This window comes from Aphis gossypii, chromosome 3 (assembly GCF_020184175.1).
Source record: "Aphis gossypii isolate Hap1 chromosome 3, ASM2018417v2, whole genome shotgun sequence".
NCBI classification, from domain to species: Eukaryota; Metazoa; Arthropoda; class Insecta; order Hemiptera; family Aphididae; genus Aphis; species Aphis gossypii.
In genome coordinates, this window is record NC_065532.1 from 49,770,393 (window position 1) to 49,792,019 (window position 21,627).

At 29.4% G+C, this 21,627-nt stretch overlaps 2 protein-coding genes and 1 long non-coding RNA gene across 7 annotated transcripts in view; 1 reads left to right on the plus strand and 2 right to left on the minus strand.

Annotated features, from left to right (window-relative positions):
• Window positions 1-20,653, plus strand: part of LOC114129074 (inhibitory POU protein) — a 35,881-nt gene extending 15,228 nt beyond the window's left edge. Inside the window, exons 2-4 of one of the 2 annotated variants that reach the window (XM_050203083.1) lie at window positions 1,516-1,575; window positions 10,844-11,122; window positions 16,554-20,653. In XM_050203083.1, coding sequence (XP_050059040.1) covers window positions 1,516-1,575; window positions 10,844-11,122; window positions 16,554-17,339 — 1,125 coding nt within the window. In that variant the 3' untranslated portion in view covers window positions 17,340-20,653. The remainder of the gene's footprint in view (window positions 1-1,515; window positions 1,576-10,843; window positions 11,123-16,553) is intronic. The other variant, XM_050203084.1, reaches the window with a different exon arrangement.
• On the minus strand, window positions 4,853-16,617 carry LOC114129073 (probable metabolite transport protein CsbC). 4 transcript variants are annotated; one of them, XM_050203080.1, is made up of 6 exons: window positions 16,494-16,617; window positions 7,997-8,356; window positions 6,594-6,835; window positions 6,294-6,506; window positions 5,326-5,559; window positions 4,853-5,064 (listed from the first exon to the last, which is right to left on the minus strand). In XM_050203080.1, the coding sequence occupies exons 1-6, from the start codon at window positions 16,495-16,497 to the stop codon at window positions 4,855-4,857; spliced, it is 1,263 nt and encodes a 420-aa protein (XP_050059037.1). In that variant the 5' UTR covers window positions 16,498-16,617; the 3' UTR covers window positions 4,853-4,854. The 4 variants fall into 4 exon arrangements, with proteins under 4 accessions (XP_050059037.1, XP_050059039.1, XP_027849508.2 ...); XM_050203082.1 differs by lacking the exon at window positions 16,494-16,617 and adding an exon at window positions 9,595-9,769; XM_027993707.2 differs by lacking the exon at window positions 16,494-16,617 and adding an exon at window positions 9,026-9,295.
• The window catches only part of LOC126550817 (uncharacterized), a 29,538-nt gene continuing 25,236 nt past the window's right edge, over window positions 17,326-21,627 (minus strand). Inside the window, exon 4 of the long non-coding RNA XR_007604842.1 lies at window positions 17,326-17,440. This is a non-coding gene — a long non-coding RNA (uncharacterized LOC126550817). The remainder of the gene's footprint in view (window positions 17,441-21,627) is intronic.

A 21,627-nucleotide genomic window follows, 5' to 3' on the forward strand; every position in this document is an offset into this window, starting at 1 on the left:
AAGTCTCCCTCGTCCCCGGCCCCGTTCGCGTTACGAGTACGCGCGTAATGCAACACACGTGCGAGTGATTATCACATCACCGAAGCTCGGACGTTCCAAGTGGGAAAATGACACGTGACGCAAATCCAGCCGCCGCCACCGTATATATATGTACATATAGGTACTACCACTATATTATATAACATCAGAAACCCCTTTTCGTGTCACTGTACGTTTGATTTATGCACAATTTAGCCAAGTACGATATATATATATAAATTTAGTTGTACGACTACACTGACGTTGTATTTGAAATATATGTAATAAACTATAATATAATATAAATTATGTGTATACGTATAACTCGTATGAAACTTCTTTTCAGAGTGTCCAAACGCAATATCATGACGTATATAGCATAGATAATAGGCAATGGCTATTAGGCATACCTACATATATATATATATATATTATATAGGTATTATTTAAAATTAAATCCGCCATTGAATACATTTGGTTAAATCTATTCTGTGGTTATATAGCGAAATTTTACCGATATTATGATATTATGTAGGTATATTTTGAGTTGTGATAAAATAAAACGGAAGAAAAATTGTGATCGTTCCGATAGTTTAAAAACATGAATGTTCATGTACAGTACCTAATCGTATTTAAACACGCGTATTTCTAAATATTATTTTTATTTTATACTTTTAAATAAACATTAAATATTTAAAATTTTCGTAAACTTTTCTACGATGATTAAAGTAAACTGTACGTACGCATTTCCAAATATTTATTTTTATTTTATACATATATATATATAAAAAAACATTAAATATTTATGATTTTTAATTCGACTTTTCTACGATAATTAAAGTAAACTCTACAATAATATAGATTTATATTTATACCTCTATACACGTACCAATAGATACAATACTATTTTATACAATATTCATGTTTAAATTCATTTTTTCAATAAAATATGTAGATATCTGTTAAATAACAGATTTTCGTATATTACTATAATTTTTTATAATTTGTATTTATGGTAATGAATAGGTACTTCTACTTAATGAATAGTTATTTAATATACTATAAAACATAATCCTTATTAGATTTTTGTCAAATTGTTTACTAAAAAATACTACTGTTATATCTATAAAGGTATTTATGTTAAATATGAAGAGGTTATGAACTATGAAGTACCAGTGTAAATAGGTAACTACTAAATATTGTATGTTTGATTGTTAAAAATAACAACGATATATCAGAAATAATTTGTAATTTATACATACCAAATATTATGATAAAACATTATAACAGGATGTTTGAAATACCTCATTCGTTTGGTAGCGCTTTTGAATTTTCCGTATCCGTATGATATGTAAAATGTATTCAATACTCATGCATTGAATATAACATCACATAATAACGACAAAAAAAAATTATAAAGATATTAAGTTTTTATAAATATTATGGATCTCGTCCAAGTATTTCTACAAAATCTAACCTTAGTTTTCGTATTTTCAGAGCCGGATCCTAGAGGATGCGTCCTCATTCATGTGCAACACCTGGTCTCCACGACACAATGTACGTTTTCTTTATAACAGCTATATGTACTATGCCTTAAATTCGTAGAAAATTTTCTTTAAAACCGCTTCAATTAACGTGCTAAATATTAAATATTATGTAGACTGTTTAGATATCGTGTTATTTTTTACCTTAATATATAATACTGCTTATAGGTTGATAAAAACGTTGTTTAAAGGGACGGGTTAAGAAAAATGTACCGAATTTAATAATTAATCTAAAAATCAATTTCCCAATACAATAAATTGTATTGTATTTTGTAATTACAGTTTCATACCTACCTATACCAATTTGTCAAAAATCGTTAGGTGAGATTTATTCTTTCAGTTGTAAAAAAATTCGAGTTTTGTATAATCGACTTAGCACTTGTTGAAAAACTTTTTTCCTTCTTTCTGTTAAAAGCGGTCCTAAACGTTGCAGACAGTATTGTATTAAAGTGAACATTAATAAGAACCGTATTTTTTCTTTCTTCGCTCCGTCGAGGGTGTCTTTTTTTATTTTTTTTTTTTTTTAACATTTTTATTTTATTTTTTTAAATTCTCTCATTCTTGCTTTAAAGAAGAAACAATTTAGCCGACACATTAAAAAAAAAAGTCCCTCGAGTGAGAACAAAACTCCCGAGAGTAAAGACGAGGGAGGATGAAGACTATAAACTAAAAATCATCAACGAAATGCAAGGCTTTTTGGTTTTCGTCGTCGCAAAGTGGCTTCGGGAACAGGAATTAAAAGGACTTTATTCGGTGGACCGAGCGACGGCCGGGGTAGAGAACACACAAGCGGCCTTAAAACCGTCCCGTTCGCGGCTCCGGTAAATAATAAATGAGCCCCCGGTCGTATCCGCCCCCTCTATTCTGCACATCTACTAACTATACCGGATACGTGAGGCAGAATTTCACCGATGCCTTAATACCAAGAGAAAACGTTTCGGAAAGCTCTTCTATATATCGAGCACACCGGAGATAATGTCTAAATAGCACTATATATATATAGGATTCACATTCGCTAGTCCGATTACACAAGGACGGATTCATAAATCTCCTCTTGGGATTTCTTTGCATTGAAGTATTGAACTCATCTGAGTACTGAGTATGCATCAACAACATATATGCATGCTTATTAACACCCAAAACTAATTAATTAATTTAAATTATTTTAAAATATTGGTAAAATCCATAAAATTATTAAAACGTAAGCGTAAAGAGTCAAAATAGTATTCTAAAATAGTAATACAACCTTATGCATCTAAATGTGGACGGTAAATATTAAATAATTAAAAAATTAAATTAAACTATTTTCCACAATTTCACGTTATTGTAAAGCAATGGAATCTATACGGCATATACTTACAGTATACATTTTATATAAAATTAAAAAGGTTTTCAAGTAAAAATCAAAAATAAAATTATGCTAGTTAAATTAAATATATTGTTCTTTATACATTGATATATTATATCTATATATTATCAAACCGTTAAAAACCCAAGATTGTTTGGTATTTGATTACAACATTAATATGTAATATTTATTATCACAGAACGTTATAAAAATAAGACTATTAATACGTAAATTATGTTATGACTATTATTATTATCATTGTTAGCAAAATTCATCACAAATAAAATTAAAAATGAATAACCTATTAAAAAGTATATTAATTATAGAGAATTAATTAATTATAAAATGGTGAAGTATATTAACAAGTATTGAAGTATCTATTTTTCTTTGATAAAATATTTTCACAAATATAAATAACACCACGAGTTGAAACTAATATTATTCATGTACCTATGTAAATCGAGGTGATTATATTTATATAGTTGTTTATAAAACACTTTTCTTTAAGAACGATCGTGGAGGTAAAAAAGTACGATCAAGTGAATCATAAATATTTCATGAAAAGCGCCCATCGTCACGCTTTTACCCTACGCAGCTCTGTCTCGCCACACATTGTGAGTTCGATCGATGCCGATTGACGATTTGTACATAACTATATTTTAAAGCGTCTTGAAAATAATTTGAAATTAAACAATTTCCATCAATGTTGATGTTTGTATTAGAATTTGAACAACGCATATCTCCAATATTTAACGGAAATAAAATCATGACATACACAACCGTCAGATCAAAATCAGAAACCGCCCGTGGTGTTGTGAAGGCATTGTTACAATTAAATAATAATTTATAAAGTTAGATTAGGTATATTGTTCTGATGGTATCCAGAAGGTTGTTGCGGTTTACCTCGTATATAAGTTACGATTTATGGTATGATGTAATTTTCTCGTTATGCACACAGTTTGTAAGGGAACCATCTCGCGATGTAACAGACGCGGGGGGTCGAAGGGGAGAATATTAATAAACACTTGACATGCCGACAGGCAACCAAAAGGGTTAGTGCAAAATATTTATCGTCTCGATCAGTATACAAGAATCTGTTCATTGTTTAAGTAAATTTGATAAATTAGGTACCTATATTTTAACTTTGAGTTAATAACAAATTTTTTTTTAAAAATCTATTATTTGGGTAACACAATAATTTTCACTAAATGTAGTTTTCATTTTATTAGCCTTTAGAAAAAAAATAAAACACAAACAAAATTATAAATGAAATTCGTAAACGGTAGAAAAGTGACAACTAAAGTATATTTGGTAATTTTGGTATCTATAATGCCTAAAATCTATAGATTAATTGTGACTTTTTTTCACAAATTCAAATATTAATATGTATTTTCTAAAAACATTATTTAATTGTATTTTTTATTTCGCATTCTTTGAAATATATCATATGTGTTTATTATTTATAATTAGTTAGGTATAAGTTAATAATATATAATATGAATGAAAAGTGTTATTCCATATTGATTAATATGTATTTTATCAAAGACTGCTTACATTGAATGTATTACTGATTTTAAAAAGCAATGTAACGTAATTATTAACTATTAAATTAATTTAATGTTCTATACTTATTACAAGAGATAATATGCTTGTAGAATTCAAAAAGTTAATGCAAACTTATTTATAAGGCGTACTTTTTCTTACATTTTAACATCTCATATTTTTCGGAGGTCTTATGCATTTTTACCGTTTTTATATTATGGTTGTACAAAATCTACAAACTTTATCACAATGTAGAGAGGTTTTTTGCCAAGTCAAGACCTTTTTAAAAGCTTTTTACAGCTTTGTAAACTTTCTAAATTAAACACTACTAACGTAAAATAAAAAAAGTAGGAAAATTCGTTTATTTTTATCTGTAATCTTAAATGATAAAACGCACACATTTTATGACGGAATACGGTCTTTTATTTTTGGCATATACAAAAATGCAAAAATTGTACCAATAGTACTAACAATAGTGAAAATCAATAGAAAAATATCCACTCCACTTAACGTGTATATCATATATCGTATAATTTCGATAAACGGTTGATTAATGATTAAATTCAAAAAAGCGTATAGACTTACAGAGACGCCAGATGTCCACAATTTCGACTAAAAATATATAGATAAATTAAATTAAATTAAAAATCATCGCGGTAATATTTCATATTAATATATAAATTTATTTTTCGTGTGCTATTAAATTGGTTCAATAATTACCTATATATGGTAACTAATTTTTAATTGAAAAATGAAAAATTTTAAAGTATGATGTATTATTTAAATTAAATGTATGAAAAATGGTCTAAAATCGATATTACGTTATAAATATAGATACACAGAAAAACTAAATTATAAATTTATTTAACTTACTTTTTTGGGGCATATTTGAGGCATCAAAATCCACGGCATGGGTCCAAATCCAATTGAATAAAAAATAATATATATAACGATTAAATTAGGTAACCATATCGCATCTATACCTTTCATATAGTATGTGCCATTTATCAAGGATAAAGTGGTTGCCATGCCAAGTCCTGAGATGATTAATATATATTTCTTTCCCAAAATTCTAAGACTTAGTAAGCAAAATATTGATGAAATGAGCTAAAAAATTAAAACAAAATTACATTTTTTAACATACAATTAATTCACATTATGTTTAAAAAAAATAAAGTAAAAAATACATAATTTAGTTGAATAATTAATTTGAAATTGCATTAGAAAAAAGTAATAAATGAAATCATATAATTTTAAATATTTTATTATGTTTTGTTATTCAACTGATATTATAATATAAGTAGAATGTAAAAGAGAATATTATCAATTTACAATAATATGTTAATATGTAAGCTTTTGTTATATTATTGTAATAAATTATAAAACTAAAATTAAAATATTTTTTTTCGTTACCTATATGTGAACATAATGTCCCCCAAAAGGCTAAGTTAACTGTCAACCTTGCTGCAATCGATATAAGTGTCCTAATAACACAAAGAAGCGCCAAGGGAGCTCCTATATTGAAACTCTGTAAAACTTCTTGTATGAACTCCTAATCAGGATTAAGATGTCTTTGAAAGGTCCCGAGACTCTATAGTCTACTGTTCTATTAGTTAGGGTGGTGCCCGATCGACAAAGTCTCCAGCCGGCAATTGAGCGATAAATAAAATGTCTTAAAGTTTCTACCAACCAATAGGGAAATAACCATAATATACTTGACGTTAGATAGAAGACTTACGCTTCTATTTATATTTACTCCAAAATATACTAAATATTCGGCATTTTATTAAACTATAATTATAAATGATAAGTAATAACAAACAGTAACAAGGAGTCAGTACTTGGAGAACTAAAATAGCAGCCATGGTTGATATCAATTTACTTAATGGTAATACTCCGTATGTGCATTGTACTTTATACATCAAGGTAATGTTGCCGCAAAATTGTTGGACACTTATTAAAATCATATTAATCAACAACGGATATAAATATTGTTCTTTCTTAAAAATCGAAAATAGGTACATTTTTTTGTTGATGTCACGTTTTCTTAAAATCTGAAACAATAAATATGCATTTAATAATAATACAATATCACAATGATCTACAGAGACCACAATATTTTGTTATTGAATTTTTTTTACGTCGTGACAACTATTGCTCGATACATCAATACATTGACAATCTGATTCACTCATTCGCAGATTTTCATAAAATATCAGCTGAAAATATGGCGGGTCTTCAATAGAACATAATGCTATCAAGTTTAAAATTGCCATAACTACAGTTCCAATATTAACATATGAATACATGCAATATTCGTCAGCGATGTGTGACAAAATCATACCACTTAACAAATGTATATGATGCAAGCCAATTAGCACATCTAAATAAAATGATAAACATTAATTTATAACCAATCTTTAATAAATAATTGTTAAACAGACGGCAAAAATAAAAAATATATATTAGTAATTATAATTAACTTGTGTATCATGAGCAATTTTTAAAAAAATAAAAATTAATTTTAATGAAACCTATTAACCTAGAAGGCTAGAACGTATAGTAATATAATACATATATTAATATGTTAAGTTAAGTTATGAGGTTATTCTTACTGTTATTAATGACTCAATCTATGTTTATACATATAAATACTATCATCTTCAAAACGTTCATGTGCCACAATAAAAACTTAAATTTTTATCGTTTTAAAACACCCATGGATGTAGTCTTAATTTATATTCATATAATATGAAATTCAAAAATTATGGGAGAAAATACAGCAAAAATAAAAAAAATAAATATTTTTACAATTTTAATTGGTTTATCATTTACGCGGCAGTGCTCCAGGTGTAAAAGTATTACATAATATAGCTTTTTTTCATATGCCCCTTTTTTGTGTCGTACAATACATATAAACACAAGTGATTTAAAATGTAATGAGCGATAATATAAAATATAGACTCCATAAAACACAAAGTATTATTATTAGAGCTAGGATCTATGTATTATAATATAAATTTATATTTATAATTTTCATAATTTTGCATCTTCACTCTGGCCATTCATCGAAATCGTTTGCCAATATGAATGTCCCACAAAATTGTAGACAAAAATATAAAATTTTGTACCTATGCACTACAAAAAATGTTATATCAACAATTATTAAATGAATAGCATAGTTCACAAACATATATATTAATATGAAATCTTATCTTTTCCACTGTATAACCGGCCCCGTCACTTTATGAATATATTTACGACATAAACCTATAATCAATAATTATATATATTGATTATCGATAAATACGATTTTACATACGTTTTTAAAATTAATTCTCAAAAATTCTACGTATATAGTTATACGCATTTCGATAAAAATATGAAAGAAAAAAATTGTTTCATTAAATTCTGTAGTATGAACTGAATCGTGGTTAGAACTGTATTTGGATTGAAAAAAAATTAAATTGACTAATAAAAATAAAAATATATGCTAATATTAATATATCCTACCCCTAATGAAATTATTATCATTAACGTTCACCTCTGTACTTCGGCTCGGTGATTTCTGCTGCGTAATTGGGCACGACGACGCACACTATTCCAGCTCCCATGCCGTGCAGTATTCGTCCGGTAATGAGTGTCAGCATTGCGCTGGCCGAACACGTCATGAGTACAATTGATCCGCAGAGTGTTAAAATTATCCCGATAATTAACACCTCCCTAAGCTTCGCCTGCATCGATGCAATGAGCGCAGCCGGTCCAGCGCTGATGATTGCCCCCGCGTATAAGATAGATTTCAACATATTTTTTGTCGCATACCAATTACATTCAGTTTTGATGTCATCATCATTATGCCACGTCCACTCCAAACACATGCCGATCGTTAAAGAACAGCAGGAAACTTTAACATATACAATCAAAAAATCTTATAATTTTTGTACATACGGATTACCTAGAATAAGATAATATAATGTGATATTAAATACTTATTACATAACTACAAACAAAAGTTGAAAACCTCTTACCTCTGAATAAATAAAAATGTTTGATTATGAATTGTAATGTAAAAATTATTTATTTTGCTATTCTCAATAATACAACATTATGTGTATAATACTCAATAATGTTAATAATTTACAAAATACCCTAATTAAAAATTTTAATTTAATCAAAAATAAAGTGTGCGTCAGGAACTTTTCTGTAGGTAGTATAATATTACAATAAGCAACATTTTAATGAATATTTTGTATTAAACAGTTCTATTAAAATATAAATGGGCGTGCATCTGTAAATTGAATTATATTGGTTTTATAAATTAATTTTATAGAATATGATAAATATGTGTATAATAATGATTATATTTTTTAGGAGGGGGAATTTTGGAAGTTTATGAACCATAAAACATAATTACTATTAAAAAACGTAATACTCTAAGAATAAACATAAATATATTTATAATTGCATTGGCCAGTAAAGCTTTAAAAGGAACATGGTTTTAGAAACAAACGACGCTTAATATTTAATTTATAACAATACACTTAATACAATAATACTTATACTTAATCCTCACCTAAAATTGTATAAATAACCTGTCGTACTATGCCCTCTTGTATTACAATACTTTCCGACATACCTAATTGTTTTTATAAAAACTAATACACATGTAATGAAATAAAAACAAATGTTTTTAAGGAATTAATTTCATTATTATATTAAATAATACGTAAATATAAAACAATAAATTAAATATCAGTTTTAAAATTTGAATTATTATATTAACTAAATTTTTTATTTTTTTCCATCACAGCCGGTACAAATATTTATTATACTTATAAGCCAATTACATTTTTTTTAAATAAGTAATTAAAATAATTTTTTTCATTTTCTTACCCAAAATTAAATAAACGTTGCTACGATAACGTATACTCAATAATAAACTATATAATAGTTTATAATAGTTTTTATCATATACATATATGTATAAATATTATTTTAGCCTAGTAAAAAGTCTTTTACCAAGTTAAAAACATTATCAAGTATTTTTACTTCATATAACCGCGTAATAAATCCTATTTTATTTTTATTCATCTTATAGAGGATATATATACAAATAACATAGCAAATATTGTATTTAACTACCTTATATTATTAGGTCATAATTTAAAAGTTGACAATTCCAGAAACATCGTTTGAGCCATTGACAAATGAGGCAATACCTATAACTAAAAATTAAATATTACGATTTATTCCTAGTATAATGTTTTTGATAATTATTCAACAATTATAGTAGGTATAAGTAGATACATATTTTAAACGTTTCAAGAAAAAACCAATCTTTCAGATCTCTATTATTTGAACGCATTTTATACTTTTATGACAACATTTCAGAAAATAAATGTTAACTACGATTTACTTTTCAGAACTACAATAGATTTTTTTCTATTCCCTAGGAAGGTTTTATCTAAATATTAAGAATATTTTCTTCTGTTGATAAATTAAAAAAAAAAAAAGTGATATTTATACTAAATATATTTTGATTTTTTTCTTTATGATTCAAATATAAAATGTATTGATCAGTATTTTTAAAATCTATTCCGCATAATCTACGATACCTACCAATTACTATTTATGTACAGATAAAATAAATCACTGACCGAATTCATTTTTTGAACTTTGAAGATTCATTATTGCTTAAAAATTAATAATAATAATATTTTATCATCAATCTACGCCGGAGTGAGTGGAGCAGAAGAATGTATCCAATACTTGTCTTTCTACCTTATCTAGATTATTATTATTTGCCTATATATTATCTTTTTAATGTATATATTTTTCATATTTTCATGTATATTATTATAATTAAAATCCGTCTATTTTTCACAGTAGTTATTCAGGTTATTTTTTATAATACTTTTTCATTTTTTTCAATGACCATGTAAAAGAATGAAAGAGTAATGAGATAGCTCATAAATAATTGACGACTCGTCTCTAAAGTCCAGCAGCACTTGTCGCACACCCCGAAAAAAACCCCAGTAAGTAAACTTTGTATACTCGTTGACGTCTTCAGTAAATGTCATACTTCTTATCTTGGGCGTCATAAGTCCACTGTGAATTTTATCTTGACAAAAAGCCTTTGCACGCAGTGCAGCATTTATTCCACGCATAGTGAGAAAACGTAGCCGCTTAAGACTAAGGATAGAGATTCTTCATTAATATTCAAGTATGGCAAGTTGTTGACCGTCTTCTCCGCATTTTGTACGTCAAAGAAAACGTTGCTCAAATAATTATTCTCTCTATTCATTAAGAGCGAATTGAATTCCTTAAAATTAAACAAAAATAACTATCATATCGTGTAAAGTTAATTTTTGAAAACATTTATTTTCCGCAGGGTGACTTATTTGGGGGTCTCAATGACGGTCTACTCAGTAGAGCTGAAGTGCTCGCCGCCGTGGACATGGGAAAGCACCACCATCATCACAATCATCAATCACCGGGACCTGGCAATGGCAATGGTGGTGGCCAAGGCAATGGATCATTGGGACCTGGATCCACTGGATCACCTGGGCCGCTCTCTCAGCTCAAGCACGACGTTATGTCGTCATACCACCACCATCATGGAATGTCCGGTGGACACTCAGGTAGCCAATCCAATCACCGAGGTCACCAGGTAAATACATTTAATAAAACTAGTTAAAACTAAGCTTATGAGTTATGGGAAAACTCACATTGAACCACATAAACTTAAACATTTATTATTAAACAAGAAATTGAAGATACTTAAATGTAATTTTAATTTTAATTAAATGTATTAAATCTTTTCACTGAGCTACTCAAAAATATATATAATTGATATTTCTTAAACTTGTTAAGACTTCATCTTTTTCATATTTTAAAGTAATTTATTATCATAATATTATATTATAATTTATAAGGCATTTATGATTTATTGGTTTCTTTCTTTACAACATAGAACGTTTTTGATTTAATATTCTATTTGCTGTATATTCCTAAAATTTTTAATTGACATAATTTAAACTGACTTACGTTAAGAATTTAATAATATTTAACGCTAAAATTGATAAATAGCTTTATACTTTATCATTTTTTTTCTTTGATCAACTATTGTATTTATATTTATACTCGTATGAATATATATGTACAAGAAGCATACATTTTTTTCTTTCAATATCATAAAGATCATTAAAGTTAAAAAAAACAGTTCATATAACAGAATGATTGAAACTTATTTATAAAGACTTTTAATTTTTACTATAATACACTAAAAAATTATATGAATGTTTATTTAAATGATAATTAATGGTATAATATATGTTTGAAAAATATTTTATTCGATCTTACAAATTGTTTATAGGTTATTTTTATATTTATTATACGTATTATATAATATATTATGTTAAATGTTGATACTTAACACGCATTATATACATCGTTATATATTTAAGTATTTTTTAATAGTTTGGATAAATTGTTTTATGTTATTTTTTTCCTCTAAATAAACCCTATAACTATCCATATTATTATGCTATATTTTATTTTATTGCCATAATTCGTCTGATTTTAATAGCACGTAAATTATTTATGAACTCTACATATATCTTTTTATACATACTTTGAGAGTTCTAAAAAACATATTATTTTAACTGAAACTATAGCTGTTTAAAAGTAATTTGAAGAAATACCTAATTAGATTTTTAAGCTCAAAATATATTTTTCTGCAAAATTCTTTCAACTCTAAACTATCTGTAAATTAATTATACATTTTACATACTATTAAAAATTATAGTTTTATGGACATGATCACACACTACTCATAATACACACAGTTAAAAAATTAAGTCAAAATGATATTGTTTCTTAAATAAAACCCAATATTTTTGAACTCAACACTGATTGATTTAGTTTTTCTATTATCCGGCATATATAATACAACACAACCAAAGAGTCGGACAACGTAAGTGTACGTCTCGTAGAAATCCATCGACATGAGCACATCCACATACTTATATAAGTGCGATAGTGATTATTTCTCTTATTATAATCATATATAGTTTTATATACTCGTATATAGATTATAGGTATAATATTATGTATGTATTATATATAATAACAGAACGAACGCAAGAGTAGGTATCAATAAAATATACATTTTCACGTGAAAGGGCAGAATATAGATAGGTAGGTATATATATCCGGTGAATATTATAACACAAACGGCGTTGTCGTCGTGGTTCGTCCCTCATCGCTCGCAAATATTTTTCCTCCGAAGCACTTCGTCAAAGTTGTCGATCCATTAACTTTTGCTCGTATACTTCCGCTACCGCCCTCCAAAAAACACACGGACTCGCGTTCCCAGCGGAATACTCCTCACGCAATCTACTCTGTCTATCTCTCTCTCTGCTTCTCTCGCTCTCTTACTCTCGCCATCTATCTATATCTGTTTATCCCTCTCGCTGTACTGCATCAGAAGCAGCAATACTCGCGTATATAGGTGTTTACGCGTGCGTGTACCACGACAGATGAAGGGTATATATGTACGTATATACTACTACGTCTGCAGAGGGAGACGAGAGACCGAGTTAATGATGAAATATACGTCGCGCGGGGACTGCATTACTGTGACTAACCGGCCGCGTGGGGGAGGGCGCGGCGCGCGCATATAATATGACCGTCGCGTTTGTGTGTACGCGGCCGATTACCTCATTACAGGAACGAGCACTGTTCGAGTGTAATATGCGTGTGTGTGTGTGTGTATAAGTAATAATAATAATAATAATAATAATATACTCTTCGCGTCGTCGTCGTTGTCTACGTCGTATAACCAATCGAAAGGGGTAAACGGCGACGACAAGGGCCAAGTATAGGTTTGTGCGTGTGTGTGTGTGTGTATAAGTAATAATAATAATAATAATAATAATATACTCTTCGCGTCGTCGTCGTTGTCTACGTCGTATAACCAATCGAAAGGGGTAAACGGCGACGACAAGGGCCAAGTATAGGTTTGTGCGTGTGTGTGTGTGTGTGGGTGCTCGACGACGGTATATTGAGAAATGGAACGTATGTGCATGTGTGCGTGTGTATAATAACAATCCAAATCAATTATTCATTCGATTGCGTTTGCCGTTTCATCCCTTTCGACCCCTCACCGCTGTGTATATACACTTCCCGTTACTCGTCCCGGCAAACTATATCTCTCGTCGTCGACCCCGACGAATACTCTAATCTATATATATATATATATATACGTTTGTGTGTATGTATGCATATACGCGTGACACACGCGACCCCACATCCTGCAACTCGTGTATTATATTATATGTGTAACACTTTTACGTATATATATATATATATATATATATATATAGGCATATATACAATACAATATAGTAGGTGTACCATACATTGCAGTGGTAACAGTATAGTGTGTATATACCTATGTCTGTACTGTATATATATATATAAGTTTACCTCCACACACACACACACATACATATATATACTCGCCAGTGACAATTTCTCCCCGTCGGATTCACGCGTGGTGAACAACCCTCGCCACCACCGATAACATGCACTACCCCCTAGACGTGCGGAATTCCCGTGACGTACGCTCGACGTACGTTTTTTTATTTTCTCTGTGTTTTGTACACATACACACACACTCATATGCCGTTCGTATATACGCGCGCGAGCCGTATAAAATGCAAATTCCCACACTTTTACCGATCCCGCGCTGCGCGAATGTTTGTGCCATAATATACATAATACCGCCGCCACCGCCTTTTCGTTTTATTTATTCGACAATCTCATCACGTATTTGTTGTTATTATTTTGTTTTTTTTCTTTTATGCTACACATTCCGATACACGAACTCCGACCGTATATCCATACGAGTAAAAGGGGCAATGTTTGTATATTTATGTGTGTGTGTGTGTGTGTGTGTGTGTGTGTGTGTGTGTGTGTGTGTGTGTTTAAAAGCGATTCACAGCCGAGTCTATCGCACTCGACGTGGTTCTGAAATTTGGTACTTAATGTTGTATTGTATTATAATATAATGTTGATAATTGTAGTAGCGGTAATTCTATACCTATACCCAAGATGTGCTATTTGAATGGAATTTTTTTAATTTTGCATTTGAAAGAGCGGCGGTGGTTCACGCAAGAACGCGCCGGTTATCAAAAAACGAATATTTTCTCTTGTTTACAAACGGTTGCTATCGGTTACAGAAAAATAAAACAGTTATCATTGTAAAATCTAATTTTAGACATTTATTTTCTATGTCCGGTCAAAACAACCGAAACGACTGTATTAACAATACGCCGTGTGCAATTTAAATTTAATGGAATTTAAGACAAGTTAAACCCACTGCTATAGCATTATTTAGTTTGACACGGGCATAAACATATACACAATGTACGTAATAATATGTGCTCCCACATATTGCAATAACGCATCCAAACTCATCGTAAAGCGGTCGCGGAGCGCCATCATTGCCAAAACGATAATCTCTCCCCTATATCATAATATTCGCGCACTGAATTCGTCGAGCCACCACGGAGGGTTTCAATCTTGATTAAAATTAGTTTCGCGCACAACACGAACGCAATACACACACCACGCGCCGTAAATGTTCACGATAAATTTAACACCGCATACATTATCATCGGATTTTACGGGCGTGCTCTATACACACACACATATATATATACATATACATTACACATGAAAGTACAACAAATATAATAATTATTATGCGTTTACATCGCGATATACGTAGATATATATGGGCATATGGCCATATAATAATCGGTAATATTTAATTGAGCTCTACGAATACTTTAGGATAGTCGGAATTGAGTACCACTATTTTTTACAGGTTGTTCAAGTGAATACTATTTGTATACGTTTTTACAAAGATAATATGTGTATTTTTGTTTGATATTGTTTAAAAAAAAAAATAACGGTAAATACTTGGGAATTTCACCAAAATATGTTTATATTAACGCCATTTTATTTATGATAAAATTTTCAAAATACAGCTAGATTATATTTAAGCTATTTATAGGCATCAGAAATTGTCATTTATTTTTCTATAAATGTTTGTAAATAATTATTTGTTTCTCAAAACTCTTAAAAATTTTATATAAGATTCCACATAAGTTTTTCTTGTATCAAAAATATTAAAAATACATAACTTTTTTTATATACCATTGAAATTAGAATTTTGCGAAATTCGTCAAAATATTTCTTTTAATATTTATGTTTTAAAATTCAATGCAAGATTCATCATAGTTCACAATGAAACCACAAAATCTAATAATTACATAAAGGCAATTATTTTTTATAAGTATTTTAAATTCAAATTTAAACGAAATTGCGTAGTTAAACGATAAATATCGATGTTAAGTATTTTTTTATAATTTGAACACATTATTCGTGGGAATTTAAAATTTTTTCGTATATTATATTAATATGAATTTTATACGCGAAGATTTGATTTTTGGTACTTTTCGGTTATCGTACTACAACGGCCGCGGCGTTGACAGCCAAGAAATACCGATTCCGTTATCGTATTGGGCACCCTAAATCTATAGTCATTTGAACTTTAGAAATTGGTCGTTTTTTGTAATTTTCGCACTTTTTTTTTTTAACTCCGAGACCTATCCAAGATGGTTTTACACAACAAGTCAAGGAATATTTTTTCTATCCGAGCGCAGCGAGCGAGTGGCAATGTTTGCATCACTTCTCAACAATTCTGATTTTCACCTAAAAAATTTAATCTTTTCCGTTATACGTAATGAACATATAAATTGAATAATTAAATAAGTAGAATTATAGAGTACCACGATAACGGAATCGGTATTTCCTAGTTATATAAAATACGAAATATTCAACGCACGTTTACGTAATATTATGTATTGATGGATCTGCCAATCGTTTTATAAATACGCACTGGCTTTACAGCGTTAAATCAAAATATTACTATATGAACTCGAAATTTAATCGTACTTGAATGTACTTACCCATGTCACCTAGCTCTGTGTTCCGTTTTTAACAACGTTTGTTTTGCGATTTGTTTTCAGATGCACCCCGGCATGGAGGGCCTCGACCTCCTAGAACCCATATCGTCGTCGACCATGACCACTCTGACGCCGATGTCAGACGGATCCGGCCACGGTCCGCTCCATCCCGGCGTCTACGGTGCGGGCATGATGAGCGGCCACCATCACCACCACTCGCACTCGGGCGCCGGCCCGAACGGGCACCCGCATCACCACCATCACCACCATCATCATCACGCAGCGGCGGCGGCTGCTGCGGCGGCAGCGGCGGCCGGCATGATCGGCGCCGGTGGCGGTGCAGGGCTTCAACACCCCGACACCGACACCGATCCACGAGAGTTGGAGGCGTTCGCCGAGCGGTTCAAGCAGCGCCGCATCAAGCTGGGCGTGACGCAAGCGGACGTCGGCAAGGCGCTGGCCAACCTCAAGCTGCCGGGCGTCGGCGCTCTGTCCCAGAGCACCATATGCCGGTTCGAGTCGCTGACGCTGTCGCACAACAACATGATCGCGCTCAAGCCGATCCTGCAGGCGTGGCTGGAGGAGGCGGAAGCGCAGGCCAAGAACAAGCGCCGCGATCCGGACGCGCCGAGCGTGCTGCCGGCCGGCGAGAAAAAGCGGAAGCGCACGTCGATCGCGGCACCCGAGAAACGGTCGCTGGAAGCGTACTTCGCCGTGCAGCCGCGGCCGTCGGGCGAGAAGATCGCGGCCATAGCGGAAAAGCTTGACCTGAAGAAAAATGTGGTCAGAGTATGGTTCTGCAACCAGAGGCAGAAGCAAAAGCGCATGAAGTTTGCGGCCCAACACTGATGACGGGATTCCGAGCCGCCGCTGCCATCCGTCGTCACACTTCGATCCCTTCCTATAAGACACGTGCTCATTTTAGTCGCATTGACCGGAAATAATCATTTCTATATATATATAAAACAAAAATATATATATATACATTATTATTATTATTATTATTATTATAAATAACATAAATATTTATTATCGTCTATATAAAACTAAATAGTTGTGTATATGATTAATATATATATATTATATATTTGAGTTTGGACGACCGATTCGTTAAACACGGGGCATCATCGATTTAGGCGAATCGCCCGAAATTTATCCGCGTAGATCGTATATAATTTGAGCGAATTTATCTCTATTTTGCCTAATGTCGAGTATTACATTTTGAGATGAACGATATTTTGATTTGTAAATCAAAAAAATAACATAATATGATAAAAATGGCGTGTTCAGCTAATCTTTAATCGTTATGTAATTCTAAAAATGGTAAAGAAAGTGTACTAGACATACTAGGTACTATACATAACTTTCGCTCAAATGATAAATGGGATTTTGGGTAATTCGCACCAAAACACGCGCATCTCTCTCTTAATCTCAATCTCCCTTTCTGTAAAAGCTTCAGACGGTTTTGGTTCAACTTTTTTTTTCTTTGTTTTGTGCGTTTTATTTTAAAAAAACGTCCACAATAGTTTCATATTAATTAAATGTAATTATTATGTTAGGAAATCTAATGTACAAATTTGATTCTGCTTTTCATGTACGATATATGTACCACTTATTATAATATATGTTCCTAAAAACATGATAAACCATACGAGTGTGATCAAGCGACTTTTAATTGATATAATATTATGTTGGTAGGCATTTATGATAAACTTAAAATCAAAGTTTCTGTTTTAAATAAAATAAGTAAACAAATACAATAAAATATACGTACGTATTTTTTAACCAGTGATATTTGAAAAATATTTAATATATCGGGTCGAATATCTTTTTTCGTGGCAAATGATATTGTACATTTGAAATCAAATCGATAGCAATCAATTATAAACATTCAAGATCATTAAATATAATATGTAATCACTTACTTATATGGGTAGATTCATCAACATATAGATATACTACATAATATATCTACAACACATTTTAATTACATTCTTATTTTTAGATATAAAATAACACATTTCATAATAGTTACACAAAACAGTGTAATTATTGAAAGGAATAAAATACAAATTAATATTGTTGAAATAAATTATTTCCGTTGGTTTAGATACTAAAATATACTATATTCATTAACTAAATTGAATTATCACCAAGCATTTCTTAAATGAATAGAATAATAAATTTATAAACTCATGTAAATGTATGACTTTCAAATTTTAAATTATTATCTAATATAAAAAGAATGTTTTACGTGTGAATAACGTTCAAAGTGTTTAAAATTATATTCACTTAATAAATTTTAATCTTCGTCACAGTACGAAAAATATGATTACACATATCGTTGTAAAAGTTCTAACCGAATTTTTGTGGCTTTATGTTATAGATTATGATAAATTTTTAAAAAAATTTTATGAAAAATATCTATTATATATTATATATATATAAACTATAAAGTATTATATTATACACAGGCTTTTTAATAATTTGGTTTTAAAATACATATATATCATTTAAATATATAATTCTTTTAAATAATCTTTTTTTGACGTTCTGATTAAAAAATAAAAATTTTCGACGAATTATTTCTAACAAATGGGAAAAAATAATAATGCACTGGCGTTATCTTAATTAAAAGTTCTTTATTTAAAAAAGAAATAATAATATAACCCAACAATATAAATATAGTATCAAAGACTTATAATAATTACCTATATTTATACATTTTATTAAAACGTAAACTATTTTATTTAAAAGGTATAACGCTATACTTAGATTGAGATATTTAGCACAACGCAAAATTGAATTGTACAATGAAAATATCATAACATTACATACTTTGACTAGGTACGTCTTTTATTTTATTATTAAAGTCATTTTATTTATTTGTTTTTTTATTTTAAACAGTTGATCGCACTAAATGTTATATTTGTATAAAAAATATATGCTCTACATCTGTAACAATATTATTAAATGAATTGCTGTTAAGATAGTCATTTTATTTCCTGTATTTTAGGTATTGTAGGTAACTATTTAATTATTTTTGAAGTGCAATACATCGACAAATCATAAATACAAAATATTTTGTTCATATAAACTCCACAAATGCATTTTTTAAATAATTTTTTTAATGATTATTCCTTTTTGAGATAATTTAATCAAACTTATGAAAATATTGCCAGTATATTTGCCTACTCAATGGATTACAATAATCAAAATTACGCGGATAGGCATTGTGTATACATTTTCATTTGATTTTAACTACACATACGTTATTCACAAATTCCATGTACAAACAACGTTTAAATAATAAATTATTGTCTCACTGCGCTAACGTGCGAATATCATTTTGTTGTAAATACTACTATCGGAACATCAAAACTGTACATACATTCGATCGATATAGTTATCTATATTAGGTATATATGTAAATAAATTATTGAAATTCGTAATTTTCATCAAAATTGTGTTCTTCTCTATAGAGTAATAAGAGAATGGAAATGTGCAATATAATTTTTAATAATTATTCATCTATGGTGATGGTTTTTTTTTTAATTTTAACTGTATTATTTAGTTTTTTTTTTGTGTTTTCATTTATGTATAAACATAAACAAAAAATATATTTAAAATAAATCTGTAATTTTCAGAAAATATTATTTTACTTGTTACATTCGCTGCATTAAAAGATTGATGTCCAATTAAAATTAAATTTATTAATAGACTTCCCGTTTTCGTAACGGTCTTTTCCCCCCGTCCCTATGGAAAAACTGTTGAAATCATTTGTCAAAACAAGCACTAACATGACTCGGCAGTTTCTTTCTCCGAGAACCCTAACACTTTATCAGAAAATGTTATTAACTAGTGAAATTTTGACATTTACAATATTATCGTGTTATATATAACGTAATAAAACAACATATTTTTGTTATTATATCAATGTTGTAATCAACAACTCCTCTGTATAGATACCAACGTATTTTAATCCAAAATTGTTAATCCGGACTCGGAGATGATTTTTTTTCTTTATTTAGACTATTGTAATGTTAGGCAATATGTACAGTTGTAGTTTTGTAAAAATAGATATTGTAAAATAGACTATAATGAATATTGTATCCTTTTAGTTGTAGATGAAAAAATAAAATAAAATATAAAATAAAACATTTTTTTTTGTTTATTTCAGTATTCATCGTTATACCTATGTATTATATTTTTATTGTAATTTTACTAAAATCGAATAAAAGGTTTCTGTCGATTTTACATACATATAAGTATATAACCAGTGTATTTTCAGAACAATCAACATTTTATGCAAGTACAAGTAGCCCTTCTAATTTTTATTTTTATTTATTTTTAAAATTATCACCGACATCAAATTATAATCATGAAGAAATATAAGGAATTTATTTTACTATTTAATCGACTATATTACACTATACTAAGTAATCAAATAAATAGTAGAGGTTTAAAATTATGACAAGTATTTTTGTATATTTATTTTCTAAAAATCAATTTCTTAGTTCCGAAAAAATGCGTAAGTAGGTATAAATGTTTACAGGTTGTGTAGTTTTCCCTTGTACGCACAAGGAAACTAATAACTAGGTAATCAAATCAAAAAATAATTTAAAAATATAAAATTTATAAGAAGTGAAATTTATATAAATAACATTTCAAACATCTTTTGGAAGAAATAATAACAAACAAACCAAAAAAAAATAAGAATACAATATTTTTATTCTTAAATGAATACTAATATTTCTGTTTTTGGAGCGTAAAACGAAATTGTTTTTCACCGAGTAAACGATAAATATATAAATAACAAAAATAACTCTATGTATACTGCGAAATAAATTATATATACAATCTACAATCGTGCCATCCTTCAAAGCAAAATAAATTTCAACTAGGTAATCTTTGTAGTTCATAATAAGTACACCTACTTATTATTAACATATTGAGTCGATTATTGTTCGACATTTTTATATCATTGTGTAAACAGTATTCATAAAAACAATTATTAATTCACAACTTTGTAGACTTATTTTTACGGAAAATTATAACGAGAAACTTTTATGAAGTTTACCGTAAATAAAAATATATTAGACTGCCTTACAGTTGGCACACATTTAAGATAAATCGA